Source organism: Colobus angolensis, unplaced genomic scaffold (assembly GCF_000951035.1).
Source record: "Colobus angolensis palliatus isolate OR3802 unplaced genomic scaffold, Cang.pa_1.0 Scaffold90, whole genome shotgun sequence".
Classification (NCBI taxonomy): Eukaryota; Metazoa; Chordata; class Mammalia; order Primates; family Cercopithecidae; genus Colobus; species Colobus angolensis.
The window spans coordinates 9,362,588-9,378,906 of record NW_012122932.1 but is presented as its reverse complement, the minus strand read 5'-3'; the positions used below and the strand labels follow the sequence as shown (position 1 = coordinate 9,378,906).

At 41.7% G+C, this 16,319-nt stretch overlaps 1 protein-coding gene across 1 annotated transcript in view; it reads left to right on the top strand.

Moving 5' to 3' along the window:
* GEMIN5 (gem (nuclear organelle) associated protein 5) overlaps positions 1-16,319 on the top strand; it is a 53,272-nt gene that overhangs the window by 26,947 nt on the left and 10,006 nt on the right. Inside the window, 10 exon segments of the mRNA XM_011931667.1 lie at positions 800-939; positions 1,959-2,130; positions 5,674-5,901; positions 8,088-8,201; positions 8,906-9,028; positions 10,425-10,520; positions 10,924-11,061; positions 12,123-12,270; positions 14,192-14,311; positions 14,854-15,064. Of these exon segments, the coding sequence (XP_011787057.1) occupies positions 800-939; positions 1,959-2,130; positions 5,674-5,901; positions 8,088-8,201; positions 8,906-9,028; positions 10,425-10,520; positions 10,924-11,061; positions 12,123-12,270; positions 14,192-14,311; positions 14,854-15,064 (1,490 nt within the window).

The window sequence follows — 16,319 nt, the reverse complement described above, 5'->3', positions numbered from 1 at the left end:
TTTTTGGTTTTTGTGTTTTTCCTTTTTTTTTTTTTTTTGGAGACAGTCTCACTCTGACACCCAGGCTGGAGTTCAGTGACACAATCTCAGCTCACTGCACCCTCTGCCTCCCAGGCTCAAGCAATCCACCCTCTCAGCCTCCCATGTAGCTGGGACTATAGGTGTGCACCAACACACCTGGTTAATTTTTGTATTTTAGTAGAGTCAGGGTTTCTGCAGGCTGGTCTTGAACTCCTGAACTCAAGCAATTTGCCCACCTTGACCTCCCAAAGTGCTGGGATTATAGGTGTAAGCCAACACGCCTGGCCAAGCCAGACTTTTTTAAATCTTACATGACATTTTTGAGGAAGATAGGGCACTCGTTTTGTAGATGCTTTCTCATTTTGCATTTGTCTGGTATTTTCTCATGACTATATTCAAATTACACATTTTAGCTGGAATATCCTATAAGTGATAATGAGACCTAACACTTCTGGTGGTAATCTATATGCTAAGCACTGTGGATGTGCCCACACTCTTAATAACTAACAGTGTTGTCTGCTAAAAATCACCTAGACTTGGGAGGCTGAGGCAGGAGAATTGCTTGAACCCGGGAGGCGGAGGTTGCAGTGAGCCAAGATTGCGCCATTGCACTCCAGCCTGAGCAACAGGAGTGAAACTCCATCTCAAAAAAAATCACCTGGAAAACGTATGGCAAAATCTTGATTCTTGCCATGTGAATGCCTTCCTGGATGTACTTTTTGTTTTGTTTTTTTGTTATTATTAGTAGCAGCAGTGATGTCTTTCCCTTGCCTTTTAGAGAGCAGCCCCGAGTCTCCAGTGACCATTACGGAGCCCTACCGGACCCTCTCAGGGCATACGGCCAAGATTACCAGTGTGGCGTGGAGCCCACATCATGATGGAAGGCTGGTATCTGCTTCCTATGATGGTACAGCCCAGGTACTATTGTGTCCTTGTCCCTGTGGGTCCTTCACTGGGTGCTCTAACAAATTCTTTCTTCTTTTCCCCTGGTTGTGAACAGGTTTTCCCTCCCCCATTATCATCTACAGAAGGAGATTTTCTGGCTTTGGAGGCATTTTAGTTTCTTTCATTCCACATAGCTGGGCCTTCAGCAGGCTAAGACTGGAGTTTTTTTACTTAGATGAAGGGGAAAGTATTGATAAGAACTAGCTAACTCTAACATTTTTACAGATTTCATTCTGACTTACTGTCAGTATGGTGGACTAATATGTATGCAAAGTACTCTCTTCTGTTCAGACACTGAAATGTTGGCTAAAAATCACAAAACAATTTTTAATAATAAATTGTCAGAAATGTCCAAGTTCTAAATAAATAAAGATGAAATGCCAGGCCGGATCTATGAGGGAGGACTTCTGGATATCAGAAGAACTAGAATAGGCATTAGGAGCTGGGGACCTAATACCCGTGATTCTCTCTCTCAGTGTTCAGTTGTAATTGAGCTATCCTGCACAAAGCTGGGAGCCGCAAAGGGCTGCCTTCTGTGAAACTGAATTCAGAATAATTCAAGAAATAGAAGGGAAATTGGCCAATTACTCAAGGAATTGGAGACAAAAGAATCATCTATGAGAAATTAGAACTCTAATTTCTGTACTAGATGTGGGCTATTTTCTTCATGATACCAAGATCTCAAGCTCAAAAGTTAACATACTGTTTTGGTTAAAGACAGTGGAATCCATAAGACACCAGTAGAAGCTCATTCAAAATCATCCCCGTAGGAATGTCTATATGTCTCCGAGTACAGAAGTCTCTCACAGGAAATAGTACTCTTCTGAAATTGAACTTCTAAGAGAAAACTCCAAATCATGTGAGGAAATAAGAGGCTGCAGATTGTTTTTTGTTTTTTGTGTGTTTGTTTGTTTGTTTTAGTTAGAAAACATACCCCCCAAACAATAGAATAACCAGAAAATGTCTATTCGGCCATGTACTTTTGGGTTCAGGTGTGGGATGCTCTCCGGGAAGAGCCCCTGTGCAATTTCCGAGGACATCGAGGTCGACTGCTTTGTGTGACGTGGTCTCCTTTGGATCCAGACTGCATCTATTCAGGGGCAGATGACTTTTGTGTGCACAAGTGGCTCACTTCCATGCAAGATCATTCCCGGCCTCCTCAAGGTCAGTCAGAATCTAGAGCTTATTTAATTCTTTTTCTCCCTTTCTTAATAATTGAGTTGATCAGGATTGAGCAAGGAAGACATTCGTATAGGGCATTAGTGTCAGTATGGCAGGTATCTGAGCCTAAGCAAGAAGGCAGCCACGAGGGCTTGAGAACACCACCACCCACAATAGGAAAGAGCATACCTGGCACTCAGATCTTGGTTTCTTTTTTGAGACAGAGTCTCGCTGTGTTGCCCAGACTGGAATGTAGTGGCCGTGATCTTGGCTCACTGCAGCCTCCATCTCTTGGGTTAAAGCAATTCTCGCACCTCGGCCTCCCTAGTAGCCGGAACTAAAGGTGTGCACTACTACGCCTGACTAATTTTTTTGTATTTCTAGTAGAGATGGGGTCTAGCCATGTTGGCCAGGCTGATCTCAAACTCCTGGCCTCAAGTGATCTGCCCACCAGCCTCCCAAAGTGCTGGGATTACAGGCATGAGCCACCGTGCCCAGCCCAGATCTTGATTTCTAAATGACATTCTCCACTGAAAGTGTCCTTGGTTTCTTGGATAAATGGCTCTTTCCGGGCTGGGACAGGAAGAATACAAACTGAATCTGGAATATGCTTATGCCACAAAGGAAGGCAGTACTCAAAAAATTAAGGAGACATGTCAAAAAGACAAAAGAAACAGCTTCAAGAGGCTCCCACTGACCTAATCTGGGACAATTGTTGAAAATAAAGTAAGAAGAAAATTCCATTTTCTAAGAAAATTTAATTGGTTTAATGGCTAAGAAAGATTAATTGGTATCAGACTTGCCATAAGCAACTAGAAAGCTAGACAAAATATATTAAGCAACTGCTGGGCACAGTGGCTCATGTCTATATTCCCAGCACTTTGGGAAGCCAAGGCTAGAGGATCACTTAAGGCCAGGAGTTTGAGACCAGCCTGGCAACAGAGCGAGATCCCATCTCTACCAAAAATTACAAAATAAAAGCAAATAGGAAAAATTGGCCAAGCATGGTGGCTCACTCCTATAATCCCAACACTTTGGGATGCCGAGGCAGGAGGATGGCTTGAGTCCAGGAGTTCAGGACTAGCCTGGGCAACGTAGGGAGACATTGTCTCTGTGAAATAATTTTTTTTTTTAAATGAATATATTAAGCAACTAGAAATTTAAACCCAAAGAAATGAAGTGATATGTCCACATAAAGACTTGTAAAAGAATGCTCATAGGAGCTTTATCTGTGATGACCAAAAACTGGTAACAATCCAAATGTCCATCATCAGATAAATGAATTAATTGTGGTATATTCCTACAGTAGGCTTCTACTCTGCAATAAAAAGAAGGTAACAACTGATAAAGAACAAAATTGATGAATCTAGAAAAACATACCAAGCAGAAGCAGCTAGGCACAAAAGACTACATACTGTCTAATTCTGTTTATGTGAAATTCTTTTTTTTTTTTTTTTAAACTCTGTCACCCAGGCTGAAGTGCAATGGCGCACTCTCAGCTCACTACAACCTCCACCCCCCAGGTTCAAGCAATTCTCCTGCCTCAGCCTCCTGAGTAGCTGTGTCTACAGGTACGTGCCTCACACCCAGCTCATTTTTTGTGTTTTTAGTAGAGACAGGGATTCAACATGTTGGCCAGGCTGGGATTGAACTCCTGACCTCGGGTGATCTGCCCACCTCAGCCTCCCAAAGTGCTGGGATTATAGGCGTGAGCCACTGCACTCAGTGTATGTGAAATTCTTCAACAGGCAAAGCTAAACCACAGAGCAACTTAGTCATTGCCTAGGGCTCAAGCAGGGGGTATATCTTACCACAAAGAGGCTTGATGAAAATATTAGATTGGTACAAAAGTAATTGTGGTAGGGTGATGTGACTACATATATCTGTCACAACTCATCAACGTATTAAAAAATGGGTGTATTTTATTATATTACCCCTCAATAAAGATTATTTTAAAGTAAGCAAAGGATAAAAACCTTAAAATGTAAATGTAGAAACCTTAAAAATGAAAATATAATAGTAATGGAAGAATTCATGAGTCCAGACTGATACAGTAAATAAATGGGGAGAAGCACAGGCTCTTCCTTGTGGTAGAATGTAGAGTGAAGTCCTGGAATTAGAAGTTCACCCTGTGGGCCAGGCGCAGTAGCTCACGTCTGGAATCCCAGCACTTTGGGAGGTGAGCTGATCACTTGAGCCCAGGAGTTTAATACCAGCCTGGCCAACATGACAAAACCCCGCCTTTACAAACAAAAAAAGAAGTTCAAAAATTACTCAGGCATGGTGTTGCACACCTGTAGTCCCAGCTGTTCAAGCGGCTGAGGCAGGAGGATTGATTGAGCCTGGAAGGTCAAGGCTGCCGTGAACTGAGATTCTGCCACTGTACTGCAGCCCAGACAACAGAGCAAGATCCTGTCTCAAAAAAAAGAAGAAACAAACTCACCATTTGGCAGTCATCATGGTAACAATTTTTAATCAAACATCAGTGAATTCTAAAACTAGTAGATGCAAATACCTAGTAGTTAAACAGGGGAAATACCCTTTTAGGGAGTAACTTGCAAGACACCCCCTTAATCAAGTGATCAAAGTAAACCAAATGGGACAAATAAAAATTAGCTGCTACCTCATAGATTGCCCTGGATGAACACAGCAGCACTAATGTGCGTTCCAGCTAAAGATGCATACCCTAGATCTAGTCATGAAAAACATCTGGCAGACCTAAATTGAGGGAAATTGGACAAAGTAACTATCCTGTAATCTTCAGAAGTTTCAAATTATGAAAGTCAAAGGAAAACCAAGCAACTAACTGTTCCAGGCTGAAGGGAACCAGAAAGGCATGACAACCAAATGTACTGTGATCCTCGATTGATTCCTTTTGCTATAAAAGACATCTGGGTAGGCTGGGCATGGTGGCTCACGCCTGTAATCCCAGCACTTTGGGAAGCCAAGGTGGGCAGATCACCTGAGGTCGGGAGTTTGAGACCAGCCTGACCAGCATGATGAAACTCCGTCTCTACTAAAAATACAAAAATTAGCTGGGCGTGGTGGCACGTGCCTGTAATCCCAGCTACTCAGGAGGCTGAGGCAGGAGAATCGCTTGAACCCGAGAGGCAGAGGTTGCAGTGAGCCAAGATCACGCCATTGCACTCTAGCCCGGGCAAGAAGAGCGAAACTCTGTCTCAAAAAAAAAAAAGACATCTGGGTAAAATTGGCAGAACTTAGAGTATACGGAGTAGATGGCAGTAATGAGTCATGTTAATTTCTTGATTTCTGTGGTTGTACTATAGTGATGTTGGAGCATGTCCTTATTCATAAGACACACACTAAAATATTTGGGTGTTCTTGGGCATCATGTTTATGATTTCATGAAATCTCAAAAGCGTTTGGTTAATATTGTGATAATATAACTCTAAAAGTTCACTGGGAAGGAAGGGAATGGGTTAAAATGCTATTAAAGAGTAATGAGATATTGGAGTTTACCACCTAGAGTGCTTTTAACCAAGAATGTATACTTTAGTCTGTCCTTCTTTATTGTGATTCTTGTAGGCAAAAAAAGTATTGAATTAGAGAAAAAACGGCTCTCTCAACCTAAGCCAAAGCCCAAAAAGAAGAAAAAGCCCACCTTGAGAACTCCTGTAAAGCTGGAATCGATTGATGGAAATGAAGAAGAGAGCGTGAAGGAGAACTCGGGACCTGTTGAGAACGGTGTGTCAGACCAAGAAGGGGAGGAGGAAGCACGGGAGCCGGAATTACCCTGTGGCCTCGCTCCAGCGGGTATGTTGCCAAATCCTGTGTGTCACTGGGATTTCGTGGTCATGTCTAGGAGACTAAGCTAGGTCCTTACTCAGTTTAAAACTTCGCTGTTCCCATTTTTCCAACTCTTGGAAACAGCATTAGTTTTGTTTTTGTTTTGTTTTGTTTTGTTTTTTTCCAAGCTTTATTCAAGTCTCTAAAATAAACATCTTTGAAGTTTTAAAAGGGTTCTAGTGGATGTTTGCGGTGGAAATAGTAAAGTTCTATAGAGAAAACTTCTTATTCACCTTGAGTGAGGTAAAACCATGGGACAAAGTGAAGCTTGGGTAGTTGTGTACATAGGAACTTACATGGGAAAAGTTTTAACAGTATGATAACAGTATGACATGGGAAAAGTTTTAACAGTATGAAAAGTAGCCACATTTGGTGAAAGAAACCACTGTCCCTGTTACAAATGTCTGACCTAGAAGCTACCACCACTGTGGGAACTTGCAAGCTCTCAAACCCTCTTACCTGGAGTTTGTACCTGGCTTTCTGTCTTCTCACAGAAAAAAATGTGTGGAATGGTTATTAGTTTCTTCTAGTGAGTTAAGCTATAGTGGTGGTTCTCAGATTTCTCACAAAACAGTGTTCTATCACTAACAGAAAAACTGTTACTAGGTAAAAATTTTAGCACTCTTTTTATTTTGTACCTTACCTTAAAGTATTACCTTAAATATCTGGTCCCTGTTAAAATAAATTATTAAATAGCAAACATTGTAAGCAGAAGCAATGACTCATGCTTAATTCTAAAACAGAATACATTGATGTGACAGAATTAAAATGACTAGAATATAGGATACAAGGCATTCCTGATGCTCTCCATCCCAAGGGATAGCTGTTAGACACGTAGTTGGGGTAAATAAAGAGCAACAGCCTAATGGATTTGTTATTTTGGCTCATCAAAATGCTTTTCTAGTCGGGTACAGTGGCACATACCTCTAGTCCCAGCTGGTCAGGAGGCTGAGGCAGGAGGACTGCTTGAGGCCAGCCTGGGCAGCACAGCAAGATCCCCCATCTCTTTATTTTTCTTTTTTTAAAGAGCCTTTCTTTCACAAAACGGCTATACAAAACATGGATCAACAAGTTGTTTCTAAAAAGTTATTGTGCTCAGGATTGTGATACCATATTGCATACACCTAATATTCTCTATTATTAAAGTTACTCCTTGTTAGTATAATTAAATATGCAATTAGTACTTTATGACCTAAAAATGTAAAAAGTGCTTTGTCACTTGAGCAAAGTATAGGAACTCCTTGGCTTATGGTATAAAGTTGTTGAGGGCTGGAAGCTTTTTCCTTAGTCAAAGTTCAAAGTAAGGCGGGCATGGTGGTTCATGCCTGTAATCCCAGCACTGTGGGAGGCCAAGGAAGGAGACTCACATCAGCCCAGGAGCTTGAGACTAGCCTAAGCAGCATAGGGAACCCCCATCTCTGCACAAAATGTAAAACTTGCCAAGATAATGACTTATGCCTATAGTCCTAGCCACTCTGGGAAACTGAGGAGGGGAGGGTCACCTGAGCCCAGGAGGTTAAGGCCTCAGTAACTGTGATCACACCACTACACTCCAGCCTGAGCAACAGAGTTATACCTTATCTCTAACCAAAAAAAAAAAGAAAAAACAGTTCAAAATAAGCGGGGAGCAATGGCTCACGCTTGTAATCCTAACACTTCGGGAGGCTGAGGCGGGTGGATCACCTGAGGTCAGGAGTTTGAGACCACCCTGGCCAACATGGCAAAACCCCGTCTCTACTAAAAATAGAAAAATTGGCCGGGTATGGTGGCTTGTGCCTGTAGTCCCAGCTACTGACAAGGCTCAGGCAGGAGAATTGCTTGGACCTAGGAGGCAGAGCTTGCAGTGAGCCGAGATCGCACCACTGAGTTCTAGCCTGGGGGACAGAGTGAGACTTCGTCTCAAAAAAAAAAAAAACAAAGTAATAGACATACAGATTCCTAAAAACAGCTAGTTTGGGAGATGGGAAAGGGAAAACTATCCCTACTTCCCTTCCAATGTATTTTATCTTAAAAGTTTTGGTAATAGATGAATTGATTGTATTGCTGAGCTTGGAATAGTTCTTAATTTTTAAAAAGAACTGAAATTCTGTATTATTTTTATCTTCAACTTTTTTTTTCCTTTTTCCCCCATGATGTAGTTTCTAGAGAACCAGTTATCAGAGAACCAGTTATCTGCACTCCGGTTTCCTCAGGGTTTGAAAAGTCAAAAGTCACCATTAATAACAAAGTCATTTTACTGAAAAAGGAGCCACCAAAAGAGAAGCCAGGTTGGTATCTAGTAATTAAAATACAGTATTTTATTAAAGCAGCCCAAAATATTACATGCAACTGTCAAAAAACAGTGTGGTTTCTTGTTTGTTTTTTTAGGTTCAAAATATTTGTGGGTTTTCTGATTATGGGTTTTTTGTTTGTTTTTTGTTTGAGACAGATTTTCACTCCAGTCGCCCAGGCTAGAGTGCAGTGGCACACTCTCGACTCACTGTGAACTCCACCTCCCGGGCTCAAGCGATCCTCCTGCCTCAGCCTCCCGAGTAGCTCGGATTACAGGCACCTGCCACCACGCCCAGCTAATTTTTGTAGAAGTGGGGATTCGCCATGTTGGCCAGGCTGGTCTCGAACTCCTGGCCTCAAGTGATCTGCCCACCCCAGCCTCCCAAAGTGCTGGGATTACAGGCGTGAGCCACTGCACCCAGCCTTCCATTTTGGGTCATGCTTTTGAATTTTTTTTAGCACTTGCTGAAATGTTTTCCAGTTGTTGATATTACATCATAAATGTTAGCAAGAGCATTTTTGTGTGTATTGTGAACAATGCCCCCAGCAAATTTATTTTGAAAGCTTCTTTATTAGGAGGAGGAACTTTCTGGGCCTGTGGTGTCATCCTGCCAGTAGGTTACATTCACACAATAGGCATTCCGTTTTCTGTTTCTGATCAGCTCTCCTTCAGATAGTGTGTACTTTTATTACATTTCAGAAGCCTTAATCAAGAAGAGAAAAGCTCGTTCCTTGCTTCCCCTGAGTACAAGCCTGGATCACAGATCCAAAGAGGAGCTTCATCAGGACTGTTTGGTACTAGCAACTGCAAAGCACTCCAAAGGTACAAAAATGTACTGCCTTGGCCCATCCATAGTCTTCTGGGACTGACATAAAAGGGATGTTTACTTAGCTATTGAATGAATGCCCAAAGAAATGTCTAAAATTGTTTTCTGTATTTTTATGTTCTCCAGCCTTCCCTTCCCTCCACATCCCTACACCCCTACACCCTGCTGCCCAACTCCCCATTGTGGTCCACTGTCAGCACGGCCATGCCTTTCAGATGTAGTGCTCTGCTTTTATTCTAAATCTACTTCCTCCCAGCCATCTGTGTGCCAGAATTGGTATGTTGGCCTAAATATCTCAGCATGAATAAATTCCTTCAACTATTTTTCCCCATTGAACGGTATCCTTATGGAGAAAAAAAATTTTTTTCTTATTGGAAATATGCCCATAATATGGCAGTTTCTTAAAAAAAGCTTTTGATGGAAGCTTTTGATGGAAGTTTTGTTTTGAAGGGTTTTTTTATTTTTGTTTTTCAAAGTCTTCATTTGATGTCCACTATTTTGATATTTTAATAACTTTATTTTTTTAATTGGAAGTTTACATGTGGAAAAGGGATGCACATAATAAAATGAAATGGAAACAGTATAAAAAGAAAGTAAATCTCGCCGGGCACAGTGGTGCATGCCTGTTGTCCCAGATGCTTAAGGGGCTGAAGCAGAAGGATCACTTGAGCTCAGTTCAAGGCCAGCCTGGGCAACATAGTGAGACCCTGTCTCTATTTTTTTTTTTTTAATTGTTTTTAAATTTTTTTTCAAAGTAAATCTTCCTCCCAGTCCTCTGTTTCTCCTCCCTGGGAATGGAGGACTATCCTGCCTCCCAGGTACTGTCTCCCCCTACCCTAACAAGGGTGGTCACTATCCTGGGCTTCCATTTCTTTCTTTCTTTTGAATTTTGTACTGTTTTGTCTGTATTACATAATCAAATTATTATCAGTTTCTTGTCTTGATGGAGATGTTTTATGCTTTTATTATATACATAGCCTTCTCTTTGGAGCTTTGTGATGACTTCCTATAACTTACATAGTTAACCTTCTAGTTTCACATTATTTTCCTTACTGGAAAATTACTCAGTTGACTTGTTTTTTAAGCAAAGGATGAATATTGAATCCCCTTGTGGTAAGTCCCAGTGAATATTAAGGACTTTCTTTTACTTATTAATATTGTTTTGCTTGTTTTTTACTGCACTTAAATATGTGCTGATTTTGGGTTCACTTTTAACATTTTAAGTGTTTTTGTGTTTTGCTCCCTTTGTAACTGCAGGAGTGTCTATTAGAGCTCTGATTCTCTCAGTGTCTGAAGTGGGTGTTCCAAACATATATTCGGAAGTTACTGGACAGAAAACTGTAACCAATGTAATGACTTCATCTGATTTTTTTTGCCTTTTTAAATTAACAGAACCAAATGAAGATGTGTCTGCTGATCTTGAGGAAAGATTTCATCTGGGGCTTTTCACAGACAGGGCTACCCTGTACAGAATGATTGACATTGAAGGTGAGGCAAATCCAGTCAACATAATCCCATCCATCTTTATACTTTCCTAACATTTTGTGTGTACCTCTTTGATGGTTGCCATCCTGTGATACTATAATGGTTAGTTTTACCTCTCAGCTAACTAGGTTTTGAGCTCACTGACTTACATATTGATACGTCCCTTGCATCATCATAGGATCCTAAACATACAGCATTCACTCTGAGTACATGTGAAGGTGGGTGAGTGGACAGTGACCGAGTGGGCTTCAGATCCTATTGTAATCACTCTGGTAGGTGACACCCATCAGAGAATGACTGCATATTTTAGGAGCTCACTTTCTCTTCTATCTTGCCTTTCTTTTTCTACAAGTCAATAATAGATGTTTCTGAAACACCTTCCAAACTTTATCTCTCTTTCAAACAGGAAAAGGTCACTTAGAAAATGGCCACCCTGAGTTATTTCACCAGCTTATGCTTTGGAAAGGAGATCTCAAAGGTGTTCTCCAAACCGCAGCAGAAAGAGGGGAGCTGACAGACAACCTTGTGGCTATGGCACCAGCGGGTATGGTTTTTGTGTTCGTTCTTTTCAGTAAAAGCTCTATCATCTCTGGGATACATCCACTAAAGATGGCTCTTGGCAGTACCAGTCTTCAGCTTGAAATCACTTACAAATAGATACAATGCTAATCCTGGTTGCAGCAATAGACAAACTCATAAATCCAACCCAACCCCTGTCAGAAAGAGCAGGTCACTGACATTTTAATGGCAAAAGCATAATTGTTGAGAACTTCTTGAAGGACAATTTGGCCATGTCTAGTAAATTTTAAAGATACAATGGCACAAGTCTGTAGTCCCCAGCTGCTCTGGAGGCTGAGGCAGGAGGACTCCTTAAGGCTAGGCGTTCAGACCTATAGGGCACTGTTAATTGTGCCTGTGAATAGCCACTGTACTGTAGCCTGGGCAACATTATGAGACCTTGTCTCTTTAAAAAAGAAAAAAAAAGGTGGGTGTGGTGATTCATGCCTATAATACCAGCATTTCGGGAGGCCGAAGTGGGCAGGCCGCTGGATCCCAGGAGTTTGACACCAGCCTAGGCAACATGGCAAAACCCCATCTCTACAAAAAATTAAAAAGTTATCTGGGCATGGTGGCATGTACCTGTAGTCCCAGCTACTTGGGAGGCTGTCGTGGGAGGATCACCTGAGCCCAGGGAGGTTGAGGCTGCAGTGAGCCATGATTGTGCTACTGCGCTCCAGCCTGAACCACAGAGCGAGACCCTGTCTCAAAAAACAATAAAAGGAAAGAGAGAAGAAAAAAAAAAGCACGTAAGCATGTTACCTTCGGTTCGTCAGTTCTAATTATAGGAATTTATCTAACTGTGTTCACACATTCCTTTCTGTATCTTTTCAACTTTGTACTGTTTTGTTTGTGTTACATAATCAAACAATTGATGTTTCAGAATGTGTAGATGAAGCAGATCATCCATAATGGTGGCTGAATTGGTATCTAAATGTTCTGCTGAATGCATTGACTGAAAACAAGGCTTTTCAACCCAAATATACTGGGTTTTGTTTTTACTTTTTCTTCAACTGTTTTTTTAACCACCATCTTTTATTTTTTCAGCTGGCTACCATGTGTGGCTATGGGCTGTGGAAGCTTTTGCCAAACAGCTGTGTTTTCAGGATCAGTATGTCAAGGCTGCTTCTCACCTACTTTCCATCCACAAAGTGTATGAAGCTGTGGAGCTGCTCAAGTCAAACCATTTTTACAGGTATGTGTGGTCCTAGAGTTGGGATAATACTTGGACATAATGTGAAAATAATCTAAACTTCTCTATTGTTAAAGTAACATAAATAGAAGAAACAGTCCTCCTGCCTCAGCCCCCTGAGTAACTGGGACTACTCAGGAAGTGCGTGCCACCACATCCAGCTATTTTTTTAGTTTTTTGTAGAGACAGAGTCTTGCTGTGTTGTCTAAGCTGATTTCCAACTCCTGGGCTCAAGCGATCCTCCTGCCTCAGCCTCCCGAAATGCTGGGATGACCGGCATGAGCCACCATGCTTAGCCAAGATTTTCCTTTTGTCCTACCCTGCTTTGGTTTTGTTGTCTTCCTTTAGAAAGTGCTGAACTTTGTTTTGGCAAGTAGTAAAGTTGTATATCAGCTTGATCTTTTCATGGCTTGTTTTTAAACTTTGTTAGGGCAAGTTTACCATATTCTAGAATTAGTTTGGACCTCCTACATTCTGATATCTTTATTGAATGCCTTATGAATTCAACAAGTCAAAACTCAGATGTCTCCAGGTCCTGAGTAAGCTCTGGTAATTGTTCAGCTTACAGTTACCTAGTCATTCTTTGTTTAGACTTATGGAGTTTCCTTTACATACGTGGCTTTGAATTTAGCCAAAGACTCAATGTGGATGTCTTTCTCTGGACAACTTCCTCCTTCCTAGTATCCTGCCCCTCAGATTTCCATTGTTGCCTCTTCTCAACTCAGAGACTGCTGAAGTTTTGCTTGGGTTTTCCTTAGGAAAATGGCTTTGGGCAGAAAGCCAGTGCCAAGATAGGGCTCCCATCGTTTATTTCACAGGATTGCTGTCCTGTGCTGCCTGTTACCCAGTGTCTGAAAACAGTTGTTTCAGACATTTTGTCCAGTATTTTAGTTTTATGGCAGGAAGGTAGGTCTGGTCTCAGGTATTCCATCATGGCTGGAAGTGGAAGTCCCAAAATACTTTCAAAGTATTGCTCTGTTTAGATCACTTCAATAAATCACTTTTTTCCCCAGCTACAACTTTATGTTGGCTACAACTCAGCAGTTGTATGTCATTTGAAAAATATTTGTTTACTGAGTTGTGCAGATCCACATGTTAACATATCTTATTATAAAATACCCAAAAATATCACATTCCTTACTATCACCGTCAGTCTCATCAGAAAATTCTAACTTATGGGAAACTAAGTGGTAGGTACAAGTTTTCTAAAATTCTAATTTTTGCTAGAAAACTCACATTTTATCATTAGTAACAAATACTGTTGGTTGTTTTTAATGAAGTGGTTAGTCATTTTTTTTTTTAGAAGAAAGGAGGTTCTATGAAAAAAGCAGCCAGTTTAGCTTGTAATTTGTTCATACAGGTGTTTCCTAGAGACAACCATCCTACTTTGGAATGCAGCAGAGAACAGAAAATGTTCTTCCCATTTGTCACACAGAATATGAAAGTGTTTTGGACTTGAGGGATTTAGTAAAATTCATAATTTGTACTGCTTCATTAAGGGCATTCTTCCTTTTTTCCCACTGTAAGAGCCACTGCCTTCTTTCTTAGATGCCAGAATTTACTAACCATTGCTTTTGCACAATCAGTGCAAATGTCAACACAGTTTTTTTTTTAATAAAAAAGCACATAACTGACTCTTAGCATTGTTACAAAAATAGTTTTAACCTCATGAACCGTCCGAAAGGTTCTTGAGGACCCCCTAGGAATCCACAGACCACAAATTTAAGAACTGCTGATCTAAGTGAAGAAACGAATGAAGCGTGTGTTTCTAATTTGTCTATATAATGCAAGTGCAGTTTTTTAAAGGAAGTTGGAACAATAAGACAACGCAAAAGGGACAATTTGTCCTGTCTTACAGCCCCTCCTAGGGCCATACACAGAGGAGCCTTTTCAGATTGGCTAAAGTATCTATTCTTGCCTTTAGGGAAGCTATTGCAATTGCCAAGGCCCGGCTGCGCCCAGAGGACCCAGTCCTGAAGGACTTGTACCTCAGCTGGGGAACCGTCCTAGAAAGAGATGGCCATTATGCTATCGCAGCCAAATGGTAAGCCTGAGGAGTGGAGGGATGCATCCAACATAGAAGAGCTTCTGCCAGAAAGGGGAGGACAGGAATACAAGTGACAAGTTTAGAGCTGGAGGTAAAGCAGCGAGAAATTATTTAAAAGATATGTATATTCAACTTAGTTTCGTAAGACTCATCAAGAACTACCTCCTGATTTATTTAGGTAAATCACTATAACTATTCAAGAAAAACCTCAGTAGCAGATTCAGAAATTATGCATTTTTCTAATGGTCTCTTATAACATCAAGTAAAGGAACCTCAACCCATGCTGGATTGAACCCAAACAGAGAAGTCATTCCCTCTCATTTTCCTTATGTCCTTAACCTATATGATATTGTTTCTCATACACTCTGCTGAGTTGTGCTGGCCTTAGCCTTCACGGGAGCAACCGGGGCAGTGACATACCTGGGACCACAGGAAGGCACATGCAGCAAAGTGGATAGAAAGAAATGATTCCATCCTCTAGGAGTGGGAATAAAAGATCTGTTTATGACCTTTTCTTCACATTTTTATTCATATTACAGCTATTTAGGGGCCACTTGTGCTTATGATGCAGCCAAAGTTTTGGCCAAAAAGGGGGATGCAGCATCACTTACAACGGCTGCAGAGTTGGCTGCCATCATAGGAGAGGATGAGTTGTCTGCTTCCCTGGCTCTCAGATGTGCTCAAGAGCTGCTTCTGGCCAACAACTGGGTGGGAGCCCAGGAAGCCCTGCAGCTGCATGAAAGTCTACAGGTCAGTCTGTTATTTCATCTCCTAGTATACAAGAGGGAAGTGTCCCAAATCCTCTTCTAGTCAGATCTGAGTTAATAACCCAGTTGCACAAGCTGTGCCAATTTGGCAGGCCCAGCAAGCCCTGGCCATGCTGTCTCACTGAAGTACTGTGACTTGTTAGTTGCCATATTCAGAGTAAGAGATAATATGGTCATTCACAGTAATTCCCATTGCTTATCTGTTTGTACAAAACACCTGTGAGCCGGGTACAGTGGCTCACACTTGTAATTCCAGCACTTTGGGAGGCTGAAGCGGGCAGATCACTTGAGGTCAGGAGTTCGAGCCCAGCCTGGACAACATGGTGAAACCCCGTTTCAACTAAAAATACAAAAATCAGCCAGGCGTGATGGCACGCTTCTGTAATCCTAGCTGCTCGGGAGGCTAAGGCAGGAGAATCACTTGAACCCGGAAGGCGGAGGTTGCAGTGAGCCGAGATCCAGCCTAGGCGACATAATGGGACTCTGTCTCAAAAAAAAAAAAAAAAATGGCTGTGAACAGACTTTAGTCAGCCCAGGCCTTGGGTTAGCAGTCTAAGGTTTCTTCATTGATGTTATCAGCGAACATCAAAAGGTCTTCCTTGAAGAGGGAATGGTTGGCCTCTAACAGAAATCATGGAACTCTACCTGTAAACGCCCCTCTTAACTGTAAGCTATGGAAAAAACTGGGCCGGATGCAGCAGATCACTTGAGGTTAGGAGTTCGAGACCAGCCTGGCCAACATGGCAAAATCTCGTCTCTACTAAAATTACAAAAATTAGCCAGGCGTGGTGGTACGCATCTGTAATCTGGCTACTTGGGAGGCTGAGACAGGAGAATTGCTTGAACCCATGAGACAGAGGTTGCAATGAACTGATTGTGTCACTGCAATGCAGCCTAGGTGACAGAGTGAGACTCTTCAGAATAAAAAAGAGAAAAGTGTGAGAAAATAGAAATGTCTTATTTCTTAAATTTTTTTGGTTCCCCTCTGGTTAAAAATGAGTAACATTCTAAAGCATGTTTCTAAAACATTTGATTCATTTTAGATAACTTTGTCAGATACTAACCAGAGGTTGTTTTTTGTTTGTTTTTGTTTTTTTGAAACGGAGTCTCACTCTGTCGCCTAGGCTGGAGTGCAGTGGCCGGATCTCGGCTCACTGCAAGTTCCGCCTCCCGGGTTTAGGGCCTTCTCCTGCCTCAGCCTCCCAAGTAGCTGGACTACAGGCGCCCGCCATCTCGCC